The following is a 16,066-nucleotide window of genomic DNA, read 5'->3' as shown; positions in this document are numbered from 1 at the left end:
AAGCTGCATCTGTGACCTACAGCATAGCTTGTGGAAACACTGAATCTTTAACCCACTGAGCGAGGCCAGGGATTGAACCCACGTCCTTATGGGTACTAGTGGGGTTCTAAACGTGCTGAGGCACAGTAGAAACTCCTTTAAAAATAAACATTATTTTACAAAAAAAAAAAATGCCCAGGTTGTGAGTGTTCATGTTATGAATTTTCATAACGTGAACACATCCATGTAAGCTGCATACTGTTCTGAGTTCTTTTTAATGGAGTTACCATGAAACAGAGAATATAAGAAGAGTCAATTCCACCCCAAGGATGGAATTTAGCTGTGGCTCTGAAAATAAGAGGTCTCTACATAGGTATATCAGGCATGACCTATGTCCTTCCTTTCCTCCTCTCTTGCAGCTGAAATTGAAAGATGAGAATCTGCTTACAGAGATCCACACAGTACAGGAGACAGTTGGCTTTGGAAATCCATCTTTCTGACAACTTCCACCTGAAGAATTTTCTGTATGGGATGCTAAGCTCCTTTCCTTCTCAGAGAAATTAAATCCTGGATGTTTCACCATATGAGAGCTGTGGATGAGTTAAAAAAAGATCTTCAACATAAATTGAAACTCATTCATGTATTTCCATTGGATATCATACTGGATGGCTATGTTACTGGAAGTTTTACTGGTTGACAGTAAACCGGGTGGCAATAAAAATCTAAATAAGAGGTTTTGAATTCTTCTGTGTGGTTCTGGAATTAAGGTACACTGAAGTCATTTAAGAATTATATATTTTTAATAGATGCAAACTATTGCATTTGGAGTGGATAAGCAATGAGATCCTGCTTGTATAGCAAAGGAAACTATATCTAGTCACTTGTGATGGAACACGATGGAGGATAATGCAAGAATATATAGGTACGACTGGGTACTTTGCTGTACAGTAGAAATTGACAGAACACTGTAAGCCGACTATAATGGAAAAAATAAACACCATAAAAAATAAAAAGAATTATATATATATATTTTACATATAATTCCCCCACACCAGACCGTCAGCTTCCTTGGGCCTGGAACAGCACCCTTTCATCTTTGAGATCTCAGCACTGCACCTTGGCCCTAACGTGCTCAAAAGAAAGTTTGCTGGCAGGATGGATTTGTAGAGCAGTTTAGCACCTCTCAGCCGCTCTCGGTATTCTCCCCATATTCCTCCCTCCAGCAGGGACCCACAGCCAGAGGGAGCCGGGCGCTCGCACAGGGCTTGGCTGCCCCCTTCCGGAGGCAGTAAAGGCGCGTTGAGTTCTGCCTGCGGCGTTACCGGCAGCATAGAGGCAAAAAGCGGAAGAGGCGGGGCAAATGGGCCATTCGCTTCCGGCACCGGGGAGCCAGGCTGGGGTCGCTGAGGCGTGAGGTCGGGGCTTCGGGGGCATTGACCTTTCCTGTCTGTCCGCCGTGCAGTCCTTGACCGTAGAGCCGATCGGCCGGAACTGGCGCACAGGCCCCGGCGCCCTCTGGCTGCGCCATGGTCCAGCTCAGTGAGTGGATAGGGGCCCCGGGAGACCTTCTGGGCGGTGGAGCGGGTAGGAGGCATGGGGGATAGCGTGAAGCTGCGCTCTCCTGGGCTAGTTGGAGGCAAGCCAGCCTGAAACAAACTGCCACACGTTTGATCCTCCCCTTTGTGTGAATGTGTGTGTGTAAGTTTTTGCGGAAACTCTGTGAAATAAATGGTTTTCATCATATATTTGAGGCAGCTGGGCTCCGACATGGTACAGAGCCAGTAAATGGCAGACCTGTGGTGAGTGCACTAGAGGGTGAGGAGGAAGGTCCTTTATAGCTGGAGCGCATGAGAGGAGTTTGACAAAAAGAAAAAAAGGTATCTCGACAGATTGACAAGAGTTGGTTGGAAATAAGGACATTTCAGTAGAGGAAGGGAGTTGTTTCATCTGCCTCATTTAGTCCATTTTGTGCCCTCAGTTCTTGTGTCTTAACTGCTTATTTCTCCACAGCCTCTGTTCTGTGCAAGGCCTACCGTGGAGGCCATTTAACCATCCGCCTTGCCCTGGGTGGCTGTACCAACCGGCCTTTCTACCGCATCGTGGCTGCTCACAGCAAGTGTCCCAGGGATGGCCGTTTTGTAGAGCAGCTGGGCTCCTATGATCCGCTGCCCAACAGTCATGGAGAGAAACTCGTAGCTCTCAACTTGGACCGGATCAGACATTGGATTGGCTGTGGGGCCCACCTCTCTAAGCCTGTGGAAAAGCTTCTGGGTAACTAACTCTGCACTAGTCTTACCTCTGAGAGGATTTTAAAATGAAGTCAATTCCAAAATCATGGGAACTCAGAACGATTTTCATTATCTCCAGGCTAATCAGGATTGGAGTGAGAACTGAAATTGATTAATTGCCGTTTAGAACCTGGAGACCCCTTTTGTGGACTCCTTTTGTGAAACTTTATGGGTGACTGAGATTTTTATGCTAAAAATTGGGAATGGTGTATTTGAATGGATCTCTGTCAGTCGATCTTTTTATCAAGTAAGGAGAATAGTGTTAGGAAGTAGACAGTATCCATTGTCTTTTTTTTTTTTTTTTTGTCTTTTTGCTTTTTTGAGGGCTGCTCTCGTGGCATATGGAAGTTCCCAGGCTAGGGGTCTAATTGGAGCTGTAGCCACCGGCCTACGCCAGAGCCACAGCAACTCGGGATCCAAGTGGTGTCTGTGATCTACACCACAGCTCACGGCAACGCCGGATCCTTAACCGACTGAGCAAGGCCAGGGATTGAACCTGCACCCTCATAGTTCCTAGTCGGATTCGTTAACCACTGCGCCACGACGAGAACTCCTATCCATTGTCTTCTTGCAGTAAATGGGAAGAAGGGAGTTGGGGGGAAGAGGTAAAACATTTTGGCAAGTGAAGAGCTTGTTTTGAATCTATGCTCTTCAGTTTGTTAGACTTCAGTTCAGTGAGGCTGAGTTTCCAGGGAAACATTAACTTGTATTGTTATAATGAATGAAAATCCTGTTACTTTTAGGTCTTTCTGGCTTTTACCCTCTGCATCCCATGATGATCACAAATGCTGAGAGGCTGCGACGGAAACGGGCACGAGAAGTCCTCTTAGCGTCTCAGAAAACAGATACAGAGGCTACAGAAACAAAAGCGAGCTGACTTAAATGAGTGTAGCAGTGGAAATAAGTTTAAGTCCAATTAAAACATTTGTGCAGAACTCTTAGTTTTATTAGACTTAGAGGTTAATAAATGTACTTTTTAAAGTCACCCATGCTTTTCTGGCCTGAACAGGGCTCAGGGAAGGTTTGTTCTTGATTGACGTAAAGCTGGTATAGGTACTACTTAGCTTTTTCAGCCTTCATCTGGGGAAAACAGTGGTTGTGGGGTGGGTTGGATTCTGCCTCTATTGGACAACTTTTTAGCCTGCTGCCTTCCAAGACTTCCCTGTTTCAAAGCTGCCAACCAGAATGTTCATGGCCTATCCAAGTAATTCTTCCTGTAATCATTTGCGATCATCCCACCAACTCAAGAACACAGTTACTTCCAAGGTAGGTTTGTTATGAGCTTTTAGGCTACTTTTTAAGAATGAATAGCTGAAAGAAAGATAATGTTGTAAAGTACCTACATACATTCTAGGCCTTTTCCATGCAAGATTATTTTTGAGAATTACAAGGTATCATGAAGTTAGGTAGGGTTATCTCCAATTTATAGGTGGGGAAGCTGAGGTTTGGAAGTAGGCCACATAGTTTTAATAATGGGCAGAGCTAAGAGTCAACCCTCAGTGTGCCTACTTGGAGTCCTTTTCCAACATGTTATATTGTCAGTGGTGGAGGAATAAGCAAAAATGAGGGGCTTTACAAAAGTCCACTTAAAAAGTCAGTGATAGAATCAGGTTTAGGTATCATGATTTGGTAATGTAAATGACTAGTTGTGCCAAAAACAAAAAAAAAAGAAAACAAACCCCAAATACATTATCTATTCTACCAGAACTGTAGCAAGAATTATATTCTGTGTAAGATTAAAATATAGAAGATTTATAGAGGAGATTCTCAAGCTCTATCAGTGTACCAACTTATTTTATTCTCTGGGCTTTGTATTCTGTGAATAGTTATCAGCCACCTCAAAATCTGGGGGTCACAAATTCTGCCAGGGTTGTCACTGTTTGGCCTCCACTTGCTTTGAGGAGACTTTGTAGGCAGGACAGGCAGAGAGGAACTGACTTTAGTTGGGTTGTATCTTGGATCTAGGAAAGAGAAATGTTTTGGAAACCACAGAAGTCTGGTTTGAGGTCTTCAGAGAAACTTTAATTGGTAGAGCAGAGGCAAATGTGATTCTGGAAAGTATTGATCAGTTAGGGGAACTGATGTGAAATGGGTATTTGAGCTACTGAGTTTCTGCCAACTCGACTACTGTTGTCCTTGTCTATCTTTTTTAAAAGATTGGTATATATACAAACTTCCTGTGTGGGCTCATCCTCTCCCTGATTTCCAAAGTTTTCTCTAGCCCTGGCCTTGCTTTGGATTTCCAGGCCCAGATTTTTCACCATGTTTTAAATGATTGCATCAGCCTATCTTGCTACTACCTCAAATCCAACATGCTTTAGAAAACCTTTGCTTCTGAAGTTGACCTTTTTTTTTTTTTTTTTTTTTTTTGCCGGGGTGGGAGGGGGACATGCCTGCAGCATATGGAATTACCAAGCCAGAGACAGAACCCGGACCAGAACAGTGACATGAGCTGCTGCAGTGACAATGCTGGATCCTTAACCTGCTGCACCACAAGAGAACTCCCCCAAAGCTTGTGTTTTTATTAAGATGATTGTTGGATTATATTATCTCCACCAAAGTGGAAGGTGATTCAGGAGCTGTTAAGGTGAATAGGATTGATTCTGTAATAAATGTCAAATCTAGACTCTCAGATTAAAAAAGTTTTTAAAAGATTGGTATTTTGTGTTTTTTGTTTAATATAGGCTTATTTATTGCAGGACTCAAGGGAAAGTCCCTCCCCAGCAGTTCCACCACCTGTAGGATGCAAAATTATTTGGGCCTTAGAGCTCTATATACTCTTGTCAAATCATCATTGGAAAAGAGCAAATCTATTTAATCTTTAGGTTAAACCATGTGAAATTGCCAAACGCCAATGTTAGGCTTTTTTTTTAACTGAAAAAAAGCAAAAAACAGCATTGCAGGAGTTGCCCGCTGTGGCGCAACGGGATCAGCAGCATCTCTGGAGTTCTGGGACGCAGGTTCAATACCTGTCCCCTGCACGTGTTGCACATGTTGCCACAGCTGTGGAGGTGGTCACAACTGGGGCTGGGATCTGATCCCTGGCTCGGAAACTCCATTTGCCGCGGGGCTGTCGAAAAAACCCCACCAAAACAACAATGCATAGATTCAGCTTAATATGATGAACGTTCCTTATACTGCATAAACTGAGCGGGGATTTTGACAATATAGCTGCCAAGTTTCGAGAATAAGGGGAGTCGGGCCGCGGAGGAGAGGGCGGGGGAGAAGGAGATCCCCTTGGTCAGAGAGATCTGGGACGCCATAGCCACACCCTGTCTCTACCTCGGCTGACGCCAGTTTTAGCCACGCCCCATTTTGCAGCCGTCGTAAAGTGTGGCGTCGTGACCCCGCCCCTTCCTGCGCCTCTTATGACGCAGGCGCCCTGGGCGTTTTGCGCGGGAAAAGGAAGCGGTGTAGTGTTCTTCTCTGTTGTAGGGACCTGCTGTTTTCAGTGAGGCTGCAGCCCGCTCTGCACCACTACCAGCCATGGGACTTCTGGAGCTGTGCGAGGAAGTATTCGGAACCACCGACCTATACCGAGTGTTGGGCGTGCGACGCGAGGCCTCAGACGGCGAGGTCCGACGTGGTTACCACAAAGTGTCCCTGCAGGTGCACCCGGACCGGGTGGGCGAGGGCGACAAGCAGGACGCCACTCGCCGCTTCCAGGTACGCTAGACCCCGCTCCACCCGCCGCCCGGGCTTCTTTCCGTCTCCTGGCCGCTTAGCGCCGCCCGGGTGAAGTAAGCGGAACCCGGCCTTGGCGTTTTCTAATCTTTTTTTTTTTCCGCGGTGTTGTTCCAGTGAGGGGGCAGGGGTGACTTCTGGATGCTCTTTCCCGCAGATCCTCGGGAAGGTCTATTCTGTTCTGAGTGACAAAGATCAGAGGGCAGTGTACGATGAGCAGGGAACAGTGGACGAGGATTCTGATGTGCTCAGCCAAGATCGGGACTGGGAGACCTATTGGAGATTACTCTTTAAAAAGGTAAAGAACTCTGGAGATTTCCTTGTGATTGTTACCATCATTCATTCAACGAAGATTTATTGGATGCCTCTAAGGTCTTGCACTTTGTATTGTGTAAGAATGAGGAAATTTTTATTTGGCTTCGATATATTAATAAATACCCACAGGCATTCCTCAGGAGATACCTATCTAACCTATCGATCTTGAGGAAGGACAAATTTAACTATTAGGTTGAACCATGTGTATGTGTGAAACCATACACATACACACACTTAACTGAAATGGATCTTTAATCATCTGTTGATGTAGAATGATTATAGTAAAAGGGGGGCATTTAATTTTTTTTACAAGATGTGCTTTATTTTACATATCTAGATGCAAGTTTTGAGTATTTTCCTGGGTCTCTTCCCATCTTTGAAAACTTCACTTAAATTTTTCTGATCTGTAGCTTAGCAGTTGTAAAGGTCGGGCTGAGAGAACTCTGGAAAATCTTTGGCATAGAAAATTTGGTTCCTTAAAATAGTTTCAGCTCAAGTAACGTGTATTGGGGAGAAGCATTTCAAGACCTAAATTTAGTTTTTACTAGAGTTCCTTTTATTTAAAATAAAATTCTCAAAGTTAAAGCATATATCTCTCATTTGTTCAGATATCTCTAGAGGACATTCAAGCTTTTGAAAAGACATACAAAGGTTCTGAAGAAGAGCTGGCTGACGTTAAACAGGCCTATCTAGACTTCAAGGGTGACATGGATCAGATTATGGAGTCTGTGCTGTGTGTGCAATACACAGAAGAACCCAGAATAAGGAATATTATACAACAAGCTATTGATGCTGGAGAGGTCCCATCCTATAATGCCTTTGTCAAAGAATCGAAGCAAAAAATGAATGCAAGGAAAAGAAGGGTAAGATTTGGAATGCTCTTTGTTATTTATATCTTGACTGCTTCCAAAAAGAATTTGAGAATATTTACAGTAATAAAAATACATAAAAGAAAAAGAAAATATATCTAAGACCACTGAGGACTTCTCTGGTGGTGGCCTAGTAGTTAAGGACTCTGTGTTGTCACTGCTGTGACTCAGGTCACTGCTGTGGCTTGGGTTCGGTCCCTGGCCCAGGAACTTCCCCATGCTATGGGTGTGGCAAACAAACAAAAACAGAAAACACTGAAAAAAGGATAAGGGTTAACTTTTTTACTAGTTTTCATCTAATAAAATGAGCATATCAGCTCATTAAGGGAACCTTTTTTTTAACCTACTATGTTGTGCTCAAGAGGATTTTATGGCATGGATTATTTAGATAATCAATATTTTAAAGTAGCACTGAAATATTCTTCATATGGGCCAGTTCTTGTAGCCTTGCTGGGGCATTCCTGGGAGATGAAGTAAGGGAGCCCAGATACCTAGGCTAGATTGTGGTTCTTACTTGGTTAAAGGGTGGGGAGAGGGTGACAGAGACTGTGTCTGTTTTTCAGACTGTGTCTTTTTAATTCAGATTCCTTTGGTCTTGCCCAGATTGATCCTTGAATTGGACCCAGAAAATACCTTCTTTTTTTTTTTTTGCATTTTAGGGCCGCACCCTTGGCATATGAAAGTTCCCAGGCTAGGGGTCGAATTGGAGCTGTAGCCACTGGCCTACACCACAGCCACAGCAACACCAGATCCAAGCCGTGTCTGCGACCTATACCACAGCTCACAGCACTGCTGGATTCCCAACCCACTGAGTGAGGCCAGGGATTGAACCTGCATCCTCATGGATTCATTTCTGCTGCACCACAACGGGAACTCCCCAGAATGTACATTTTCTTAAACAAATGATTTAGTTTATTTTTATGAAGGTTTTTCCAAATACAACTTGGGATACACTTTTATGGAGTATCAAGGGTTGTGACTCGTGTGTCCTTTATACCCATATTAATATCTCGAGATGGTGAGGATAAGGATGATGGTAGGGAAAAGGAGTTTAAGGATATCTGAGGTTCAGGGAGGGAGTGGATTCAAGGTGGCAGACATCTATGCCTCTAGTCAGGAGGAAGACCAGACTGGTACTGAAGTCACCATAGCTGGCTTTCACAGTGAGAGCTCCATGGAAAGCGGACAGTCTAGGATTTTAGCTCTTTGGTGGGTACCTTATTATGTGTGGCTGAACTGGAGGTGAAGGAAAGTCTGCACCTTTTAGGTGCTAGATACACAGGAGAAAGGTGACACCTGAGATGAATTGAGAGAAGCGAATGTGTATCAAGATCATCATTTTGACCCACAGGTTACATCTGTTTCCATTCAAGTTGACAATTTAGCTTAAGTTGTTAATCATTTTTTTCAGATGAAACTGAGCACAGCTGTATTCAGCAATGCGCTGTTAGCTTGAAAAACTTCCTGTGAGTTTGGCGGGGGGCGCAGTGGAATAGTTTTGAGAGGCACTCCTGCAAACTTGGAGAGGGAGAATAGTTGTTAAAAGAAACGGAATACAAGGACTGAAAGTAGACAGTGGAAACTGTCTCTGTTTATTGGAATAACAAGGTCCTAATGTGCCATCATTCTGAGTATTAATAGCATTCATTGTTGTTAAGAAAATTCACTGAGGGGGAGGGTGGGGCATCTTAGACTCTTAGTTGTTGTCCTGAAGGAAAGAATAAACTAATTATTAACCTTTCCCAAGGTATTCTTGTGGTATTTTGGAATCAGTGTTCTAGTAAAATTTGGCAAGAGGTAGCTTTGAAATCCAGTAAAGAAAGGTTAAAACTGAATTTGTTAGTGCTGATCCTAACTTCTCAGGGGAAATTTTAAACCAGGGTTGCTCTCAAGGCTGCCTTGAGTCACATGTAGTAAATTTGATTTCCAGAGGAGGACTCTAAATCCTGGCAACATTTTGAGGGCATCCTTGGTTAAGTGATCTTTCCTAGCATTTTGTTTTCCTTCCTGTCACCACGTGGTTTATGAAACCAAACTGCCTGCTTGCCCCTAGCAAGTAGAAATGGGGAACACTCAGAAATGCTTATTGGAGTCAGGATCTACTCCTTGCTATCAACAATGTTGCCTTTTAGTGAAGGACACATACATATGTAATTTTATCCTTTTAATCTGTGTAATTCTCAAAGTGAAAGGGTCTTAACATAGATTTGCTTCTGGGAAAGAGGGTGTATTTTTAGTTTTGCTGGATTGCCATGGAATCTCACATGAGTTTCTGTTTTAGGCTCAGGAGGAGGCTAAAGAAGCAGAAATGAGTAGGAAGGAGTTGGGGCTTGATGAAGGAGTGGATAGCTTGAAAGCAGTCATTCAGGTAAACCTGGCAGGCTGTCTGTGAAGGGGGCCGCCAGTTCTTTCATGTTCTGATTCCTACTGCTAATAATTTCTTTGGAGTGTGTGATTATAGTGTTGTGGGCATTTTGTTTGCTTTTAAGACGTAATTCAGGTACTATATATTCATCCTTTTAAAGTGTACAGTTCAATGATTTTTAGAAAATTTAGCAGGTTTTACCATCATCAGCACTAATTCCAGAATATCTTCATCACCCTAAACAAAAACCACTTATCCATTACCAGTCATTCCCTATTCTCCCTTTGCACCAGCCCTTGGCAACCACTAAGTACTTCTATCTCTGTGGACATCTTGTGTTTTGAAAGCTTGTGTTTTAACTTTTCAAACAGAGCAGACAAAAGGATCGGCAAAAGGAAATGGACAATTTTCTGGCTCAGATGGAAGCAAAGTACTGCAAACCTTCCAAACGAGGACAGAAAAAAACGACTCTCAAGAAAGAAAAGAAATAATGGAATTTTCTCTTCAAAGGCCTTAGGTGTTAATTGGTGCCATTGTAGGCAAGGTACAGTCAAGATTTGAAGACAAGTGTCAACCAAACCCTTGAGAGAAGTTGTCTTTCAGGCCTGAATTATTCAGATTGACTACATAAACCAAGCGGAATCCTCTCAAACTGATCTTAGAATATCCTAGAAATACCCTGTAATTCTGGGAGGTCTTTGTATGAAAGAATTTGGTGGTGATCATGAGGGAACAGGAGGGTGGTGTACTTCCTGACAGTACTTTTCTATGGGTCTTCTGTACAAGGCATTATCCAGAATGCCTCCCACCTTCAGCACTTATCATTTTACCACATGGGAGTGAGCCGCAGAGTACTGAGTGATGTGTGTTTATTAGAACAGATAATCTCTTAGCTGGCAGGCCTTCAGTATGGTTGCTGGATATCTGTCTTCCAAGTCCTTGCCAGTTTGCTTTAGCCTTATCTCGCATAGACTCTCTTTTTCTCAACCAAGTTTTATACTCGGCTTGACATATCTGGGAGAAACGGGTTATTCACATTACTTCAGGCATCTTTGTAAGACTTATAAATGATTAAATAAACAAGTAAAAAATGACTGTTAAGTTCTGGGGGAGCTTTTTAAATGATCCCAGTATGATCATTTAAAAGATATCCAGAAAAAAACATGAATGGTGCTTAGGATAAAGGAGAGAAGAGGCAGTTCTCTGGTCAGTGGTCTAGTGGTTACGACTAGGCACTTTCACTGCTATAGCCTAGGTTCAATTCCTGGTCTGGTCTGGTCTGGGGACTTCCTCATCAAGCTGCTGCATGCTGGCCAAACAGAGAGAGAAGAAAAGTAGTCCTAGTCAGATTGTAGTAGATCCCTTGTTTGAGTAGCATAAAGAGATGTTGTAGTCCTGTCGATAACTGCTGAATGTCCTTAGGTCACTACTGAGTTTGTCTGAACTTGTTTCCTCATCTATAAAAGGTAAGGAAGCTGGGCTAAATGACTTGTTGAAGCCTCTTTCTGACTCTTTAACCTTGAAAAGCAAACCATCTTGATCCAGTGGTTTGTTAGCACATACTCATAGTATTGGTTTATGAGAATAATACAGAGATTTTTGACTTAAATTTAGATGAGCTGATAAGAATTCATTAGAATATTTGGAAAAATTTCAGAGACTGTTTAACTTGAAATCTCTTATACGCTAATATATTCGATACCATATGTGTAAAACAAACCTGTTACTGAGATTCATGTATCATAATTTATCTGAGGTAAGCACATGGCACATTTTCAGTTTGTGATTATAAACAGGTTAAAATAAAAATATAATTTAATGCAGGTTGTTTGAAGCATCTGTCTTCATATGATAGCATTAAAACACATTAATATAATAAAAAATGATCATGTCAGTTTATCAACTCTGAAGATAAACAGTAAGATCTAAAATCAGTATGACCATCAAAATTAAAATTTAGTGAAATTTAAATAAAATAAATTTAAGCCATAGTTAAAAACACTGCTGCATTCAGGAGTACACTCAGGAAAGGTCCATATTAAAAAATCAAAAGAATGTCAAATTTCTCTTTGCTCTTAGGATACGTTTATACTGGACTAATTTCCAGGGTTTCTGAAATTTCAAGAAATTGTGTCTTGCTGGCTCACTAATAGAAAGATTCTATAAATTTTTTAATTGCCTTTCTTAGACATGTAGGAGAAAAATCTGGCAAGATGAGTTTAATATATAGAAAAAATAGGACCACTAAAGTACTTTAAGAAGAAGCATAACATGTGATGTCAAGCAGGTACCGTGAGGTTGAACTGTCCTATCCTAAAATAAACAAAAAAGTGCACTGATTTGTTACTTTATATCAAGTGCTCAATGTTTATGTCTTTACTTACTTATCCTGCCATATACATCTTTCTGCCTGTGGGACCAGATATCTAAAAAGAAAGCTTTAGGGATGACATCTGTATGATGAATAGTTCAGATTTTTGGTGGCACTATCTCCTAAAAATGACTTAAAATTGAGTACACTTCTCTAGAAATTAAACACAAGCAGAAGTATTCCAAAGCCAGTGATAACTTAATGTTATCAAATAATTTGCTACTTTCTGTGTGTGTACGGTCTGACAGAATCCTTTAATAATTGAACTGATCATTAACAGACAACATGAGCAGTAATTTGGAGGAAATTATTCATTTGTTACATCTTTGGGTACAAACTTATGTGTCTGGTGGAATGGTTAACTTATGCAGAAAGAAGTAATTGGAGATGGAAACAGTACCTATGTAATCTTTGGCTGATACTGCTCTCAGTCAGTTGTACCAAAATAACTCTTCATGAAGATGCTTTCAGGTTGTCTCTTGTATACAAGCTCTGTATCATTAGTTGACTCAACACTGATTTGTGAAACCTTCCCATGTGTTCCCTGCAGCCTGAAGCAGTTTCGTCTCATCTGCCCTATGGTCCCTGCCTGGTTCTAGAGATTGGTCCACCTCTGTTTTGAGATTTTGTAGACCCGTGTAACTGAGGACCTGTCAGACAAAGATGACATCATAAAGTAACATTAGTAGACATTCTAGGTTTGATTATCTTAAGTTCATGTGTTCATGTGTACAGGGCTTTTTTGCTGCAATTATCAGTTAGCCTTTTTTTTTTTTTTGCTTTTTAGGGCCACACCAGTAGCATATGGAAGCTCCCAGGCTGGGGATCGAATCAGAGCTACAGCTGCCAGCCTACGACACAGCCATAGCAATGAGTGATCTGAGCTGCGTCTGCGACCCACACCACAGCTCACAGCAACGCCAGACTGCTGACCCACTGAGGGGCCAGGGATCGAACCTGCATCCTCGTGGATACTAGTCAGATTCATTTCCGCTGCGCCACAACAGGAACTCCTAGTTAGACTTTAAGTTTGGAAACTGACCAAATGATATATATTTACCAAGGCAATAAAAATTGCATACTTTATGTAAAAACAAATAAAATCTACATTGAGATGAAAACAGTAATCTAATTTTAGAAAGTAGCCACTAATTTAAAAAGACTAAAACATCTGTTTCACATACCTAAATATTATACAAGCTATATCTGACCATAAGTGTGGCTGAATGTAAAAATTTTAGCTCAGAGGTGGCAATGCTGCTTTGAGCACTGGTCTAGGAATAGAATCCACTGAAAGCATTCAGAGACTACCAAACAATGCTACTAGGAACTGAACTAAGAGAATTCACTTGGACTACAGAGATGGTTTGGGGCAGGTTACTTTTTAATGTACTTGGTTTTTTTTCTTTTTCTTTTTTTGTCTTTTTTTAGGCCCGCACCTGTGGCATATGGAGGTTCCCAGGCTAGGGGTCCAATTGGAGCTGTAGCCACCGGCCTACGCCACAGCCACAGCAACGCAGGATCCGAGCTGTGTCTGCAATCTACACCACAGGTCATGGCAATGCCGGATCCTTAACCCACTGAGCAAGACCAGGGATTGAACCCACAACCTTATGGTTCCTAGTCGGATTTGTTTCCACTGTGCCATGACAGGAACTCCTAATGTACTTGTTGATTAATCTGATTATTAATAGGAAACATTTCAACTGCCCAGTAGTTCTTAATTTTACCTACAACATATGAGAAAATGACCCTGATGGTGATAAGACCATTTTAGGGAGAATTAAAACATTCTTAAATTTTCTCCCATCACTCTTATGAAAATAGAGACTATACAATGTAACTTAGAAGTCAAAAAAGTTAATGGGCTTGAGTTCCCGTCATAGAATGAATCTGACTAGGAGCCATGAGGCTGCAGGTTCGATCCCTGGCCTGGCTCAGTGGGTTAAGGATCCAATGTTGCCGTGAGCTGTGGTGTAGATTGCAGATGCAGCTTGGATCCTGTGTTGCTGTGGCTGTGGTGTAGGCCAGCAGCTGTAGCTCTGATTTGAACCCTAGCCTGGGAACCTCCATATGCTGTGGGTGTAGCCCCAAAAGCAAACAAAACAAAATAACAACAAAAAAAAAACCCACAAAAAAAACCCCCAAATCCCAAAACAAACAAAAAAGAAAAAAGCAAGGTCTTAATCACAGAGCAGTAAAATAAGAGCCATGGTCTCACCTGTCCCAGCAGATCCCCTACCAGATCTGGCCTGTTGAGGATACTCAGCAGCACATGAACGATGATATCGTGTATCTGGCTGAAAAAAAGAAAAAGATGAAACACTTCTTACAATGCAACTTCTCTCAAATGATAATGTGTTAGTTGGTTTACAAGAGAAAACCTTGAAGGTGGACAACAGTGTTGTTGGCTTTGTCTACCAATCTGGGGGACAGGTAGGCTGACTGCACTCATATTCTAAATAGAAAAATCTAAGCCAGAAGCCCACAGAGCCATTGCTAATTTGTAAAAACTGCAAGTTCTAAACTGATTCACTTAGTTGTACACCTGAAGCTAACATACACCTGAACCTAGCACAACACTGTAAGTCAACTATAATCCAATAAAAAATTTTTTAAATTGCGAGTTCTACAACTTTTTATATTAATACGCCTTTTAAAAAAATTTTAGCAAATATAAATAATCTATGTGTTTTAATATTTCTAGGATTTCCCGCTGTAGTGCAATGGGATGGGTGGTGTCTATGGAGCACTGGGATGCAGGTTTGCTTCCTGGCCCAGCACAGTGGGTTAAGGATCTGGTGTTGCTGCAGCTTGGTATTGCAGCTGTGGCTCAGATTCAGTCTGTGGCCTGAGAACTTCCAGATGCTGCAGGGTGGCCAAAAACAGATTTGAGCGATGTTTTTCAAGTGAAGCCCCATGTTTTCTATCAGGGATTCGTAAACTTATTTTTTGTAGAGGACTGGATAGTAAACATTTTAGGTTTTATGGTACAAACTCTCATTGCTAGTACTCAATTCTGTTGTAGTAGGAAAGCAGCTTCAGACAGTACAAAATTGAATGAGCATGATGGCTCTGCTCTAAGAAAACTATTTACAGAAACAGGCAGGAAGCCAAACAGCCTATGAACTGTAGTTTTCTGACCCCTATTGTAGAGAACACCAAGGAGCAGAATGCTGGTTTGGCTGTACTGGCCAAGGACTTGGGTCTTGTGCTCTTAGTAACATTGAATTACTAGCTCACCTCCCTTTTCACGGCAACACCTTGGGAGAGAAATAGCTAATATTAGAAATTTTTGCTTTGTTTTTGTTAAAAATACCTAGAGAAAAGGAAACTTTGAAATGTTTTTATGTGTTTAGTTTTATTCCTAAGGCAGCCAAAAATTGTTTGATAGTAGAAAATCAAACTATGGAATATAATTGTCAAACACTACTTAGCCAGTGTTGTCATGGATCAGATTATGAGAAGGCAAATTCAATAGAGGTTCTTAAACTTTCTAGGGTTCACACTGAGTAAGAATCAAATGCTTGCATTTCCCTTTTGCCTGTGTTTTTGGGGAGAATCTCCCCCTAAATCAAGTTTCCTGAGGTCTACTGGGTTGAATAGTGCCCCCTGACCCAATTTATGTCCACATGGAACCTGTAAGCATGACTTTATTTGGATATAAGATCTTTGCAGATGTAAATAAGTTAAAATGAAGTCATACTGGATTAGGGTGGATCTCAAAATTCAGTGACAGCTATCTTTATAAGAGGGAAATTTGGAGACAGATACACACAGGGAAGAAGGCCATTTGAAGATAGAGGTAGAAATTGGAATGATGCGGCTGCAAGCCATGGAGTACCAGGGATTGCTGGCAACTACCAGAAACTAGGAAGAAGTAAGGAAAGATTCTTTCCTAGAACTTGCAGAGGGAATTTGGCTCTGCCGACACCTTAATTTTGTACTTAATAGTTTCTAGAACTGAGAGAACAAATCTCTTTTCTTTCTTTTTTTCTTTTTTTTTTTTTTTTAATTGGCTGTACCCACGGCATATGGAAGTTCCTGGGTCAGGGATTGAATCCCAGCCACTGCAGTCGGATTTTTAACCCACTGCACCACAGAGGGAATTCCAAGTTTCTATGGTTTTTAAGCTACCCAGTTTGTGGTGGTGTTTTTTTGTTTGTTTGTTTGTTTTTGTTTTTTTTAAACTCAG

The 16,066-nt window shown here is 41.6% G+C and overlaps 4 protein-coding genes across 12 annotated transcripts in view; 3 read left to right on the top strand and 1 right to left on the bottom strand.

Moving 5' to 3' along the window:
* Window positions 1–720, top strand: part of CFAP70 (cilia and flagella associated protein 70) — a 109,806-nt gene extending 109,086 nt beyond the window's left edge. For both annotated transcript variants that reach the window (XM_047761719.1, XM_047761718.1), the window contains one exon: window positions 399–720. In XM_047761719.1, coding sequence (XP_047617675.1) covers window positions 399–479 — 81 coding nt within the window. In that variant the 3' untranslated portion in view covers window positions 480–720. The remainder of the gene's footprint in view (window positions 1–398) is intronic.
* Window positions 721–1,345: 625 nt separating this feature from the next.
* Window positions 1,346–3,252, top strand: MRPS16 (mitochondrial ribosomal protein S16). Its single transcript, XM_047760724.1, has 3 exons — window positions 1,346–1,518; window positions 1,990–2,250; window positions 3,011–3,252. The coding sequence occupies exons 1-3, from the start codon at window positions 1,506–1,508 to the stop codon at window positions 3,142–3,144; spliced, it is 408 nt and encodes a 135-aa protein (XP_047616680.1). The 5' UTR covers window positions 1,346–1,505; the 3' UTR covers window positions 3,145–3,252.
* A 200-nt stretch (window positions 3,253–3,452) lies between these two features.
* The window catches only part of DNAJC9 (DnaJ heat shock protein family (Hsp40) member C9), a 78,462-nt gene continuing 65,848 nt past the window's right edge, over window positions 3,453–16,066 (top strand). For 3 of the 4 annotated variants that reach the window (XR_007132207.1, XM_047760721.1, XM_047760723.1), the window contains exons 1-5: window positions 3,453–3,533; window positions 5,703–5,933; window positions 6,109–6,249; window positions 6,875–7,129; window positions 9,417–9,503. Coding sequence is in view for 3 of the 4 variants with exons in the window: in XM_047760721.1 (XP_047616677.1) it covers window positions 3,453–3,533; window positions 5,703–5,933; window positions 6,109–6,249; window positions 6,875–7,129; window positions 9,417–9,503 (795 nt within the window). In the remaining variant the exon portion in view is untranslated. Of the gene's footprint in view, window positions 3,534–5,702; window positions 5,934–6,108; window positions 6,250–6,874; window positions 7,130–9,416; window positions 9,504–9,871; window positions 10,595–16,066 lie in introns of those variants that run through there. The other variant, XM_047760722.1, reaches the window with a different exon arrangement.
* FAM149B1 (family with sequence similarity 149 member B1) overlaps window positions 12,107–16,066 on the bottom strand; it is a 72,738-nt gene continuing 68,778 nt past the window's right edge. For all 5 annotated transcript variants that reach the window (XM_047760719.1, XM_047760716.1, XM_047760720.1 and 2 more), the window contains 2 exons: window positions 14,093–14,171; window positions 12,107–12,521 (listed from right to left, as the gene is read on the bottom strand). In XM_047760719.1, the coding sequence (XP_047616675.1) occupies window positions 12,448–12,521; window positions 14,093–14,171 (153 nt within the window). In that variant the 3' untranslated portion in view covers window positions 12,107–12,447. The remainder of the gene's footprint in view (window positions 12,522–14,092; window positions 14,172–16,066) is intronic.

This window comes from Phacochoerus africanus, chromosome 15 (assembly GCF_016906955.1).
Source record: "Phacochoerus africanus isolate WHEZ1 chromosome 15, ROS_Pafr_v1, whole genome shotgun sequence".
NCBI lineage: Eukaryota > Metazoa > Chordata > Mammalia > Artiodactyla > Suidae > Phacochoerus > Phacochoerus africanus.
The sequence above is the reverse complement of the archived record's forward strand: the minus strand, read 5'-3'. Positions and strand labels throughout refer to the sequence as shown.

Bases quoted from the DNA above. Each gene is read 5' to 3' on its own strand.
- MRPS16 (XM_047760724.1), top strand. The intron at 2,251-3,010 runs GTAACTAACTCT...TGTTACTTTTAG, and splicing joins GCCTGTGGAAAAGCTTCTGG to GTCTTTCTGGCTTTTACCCT.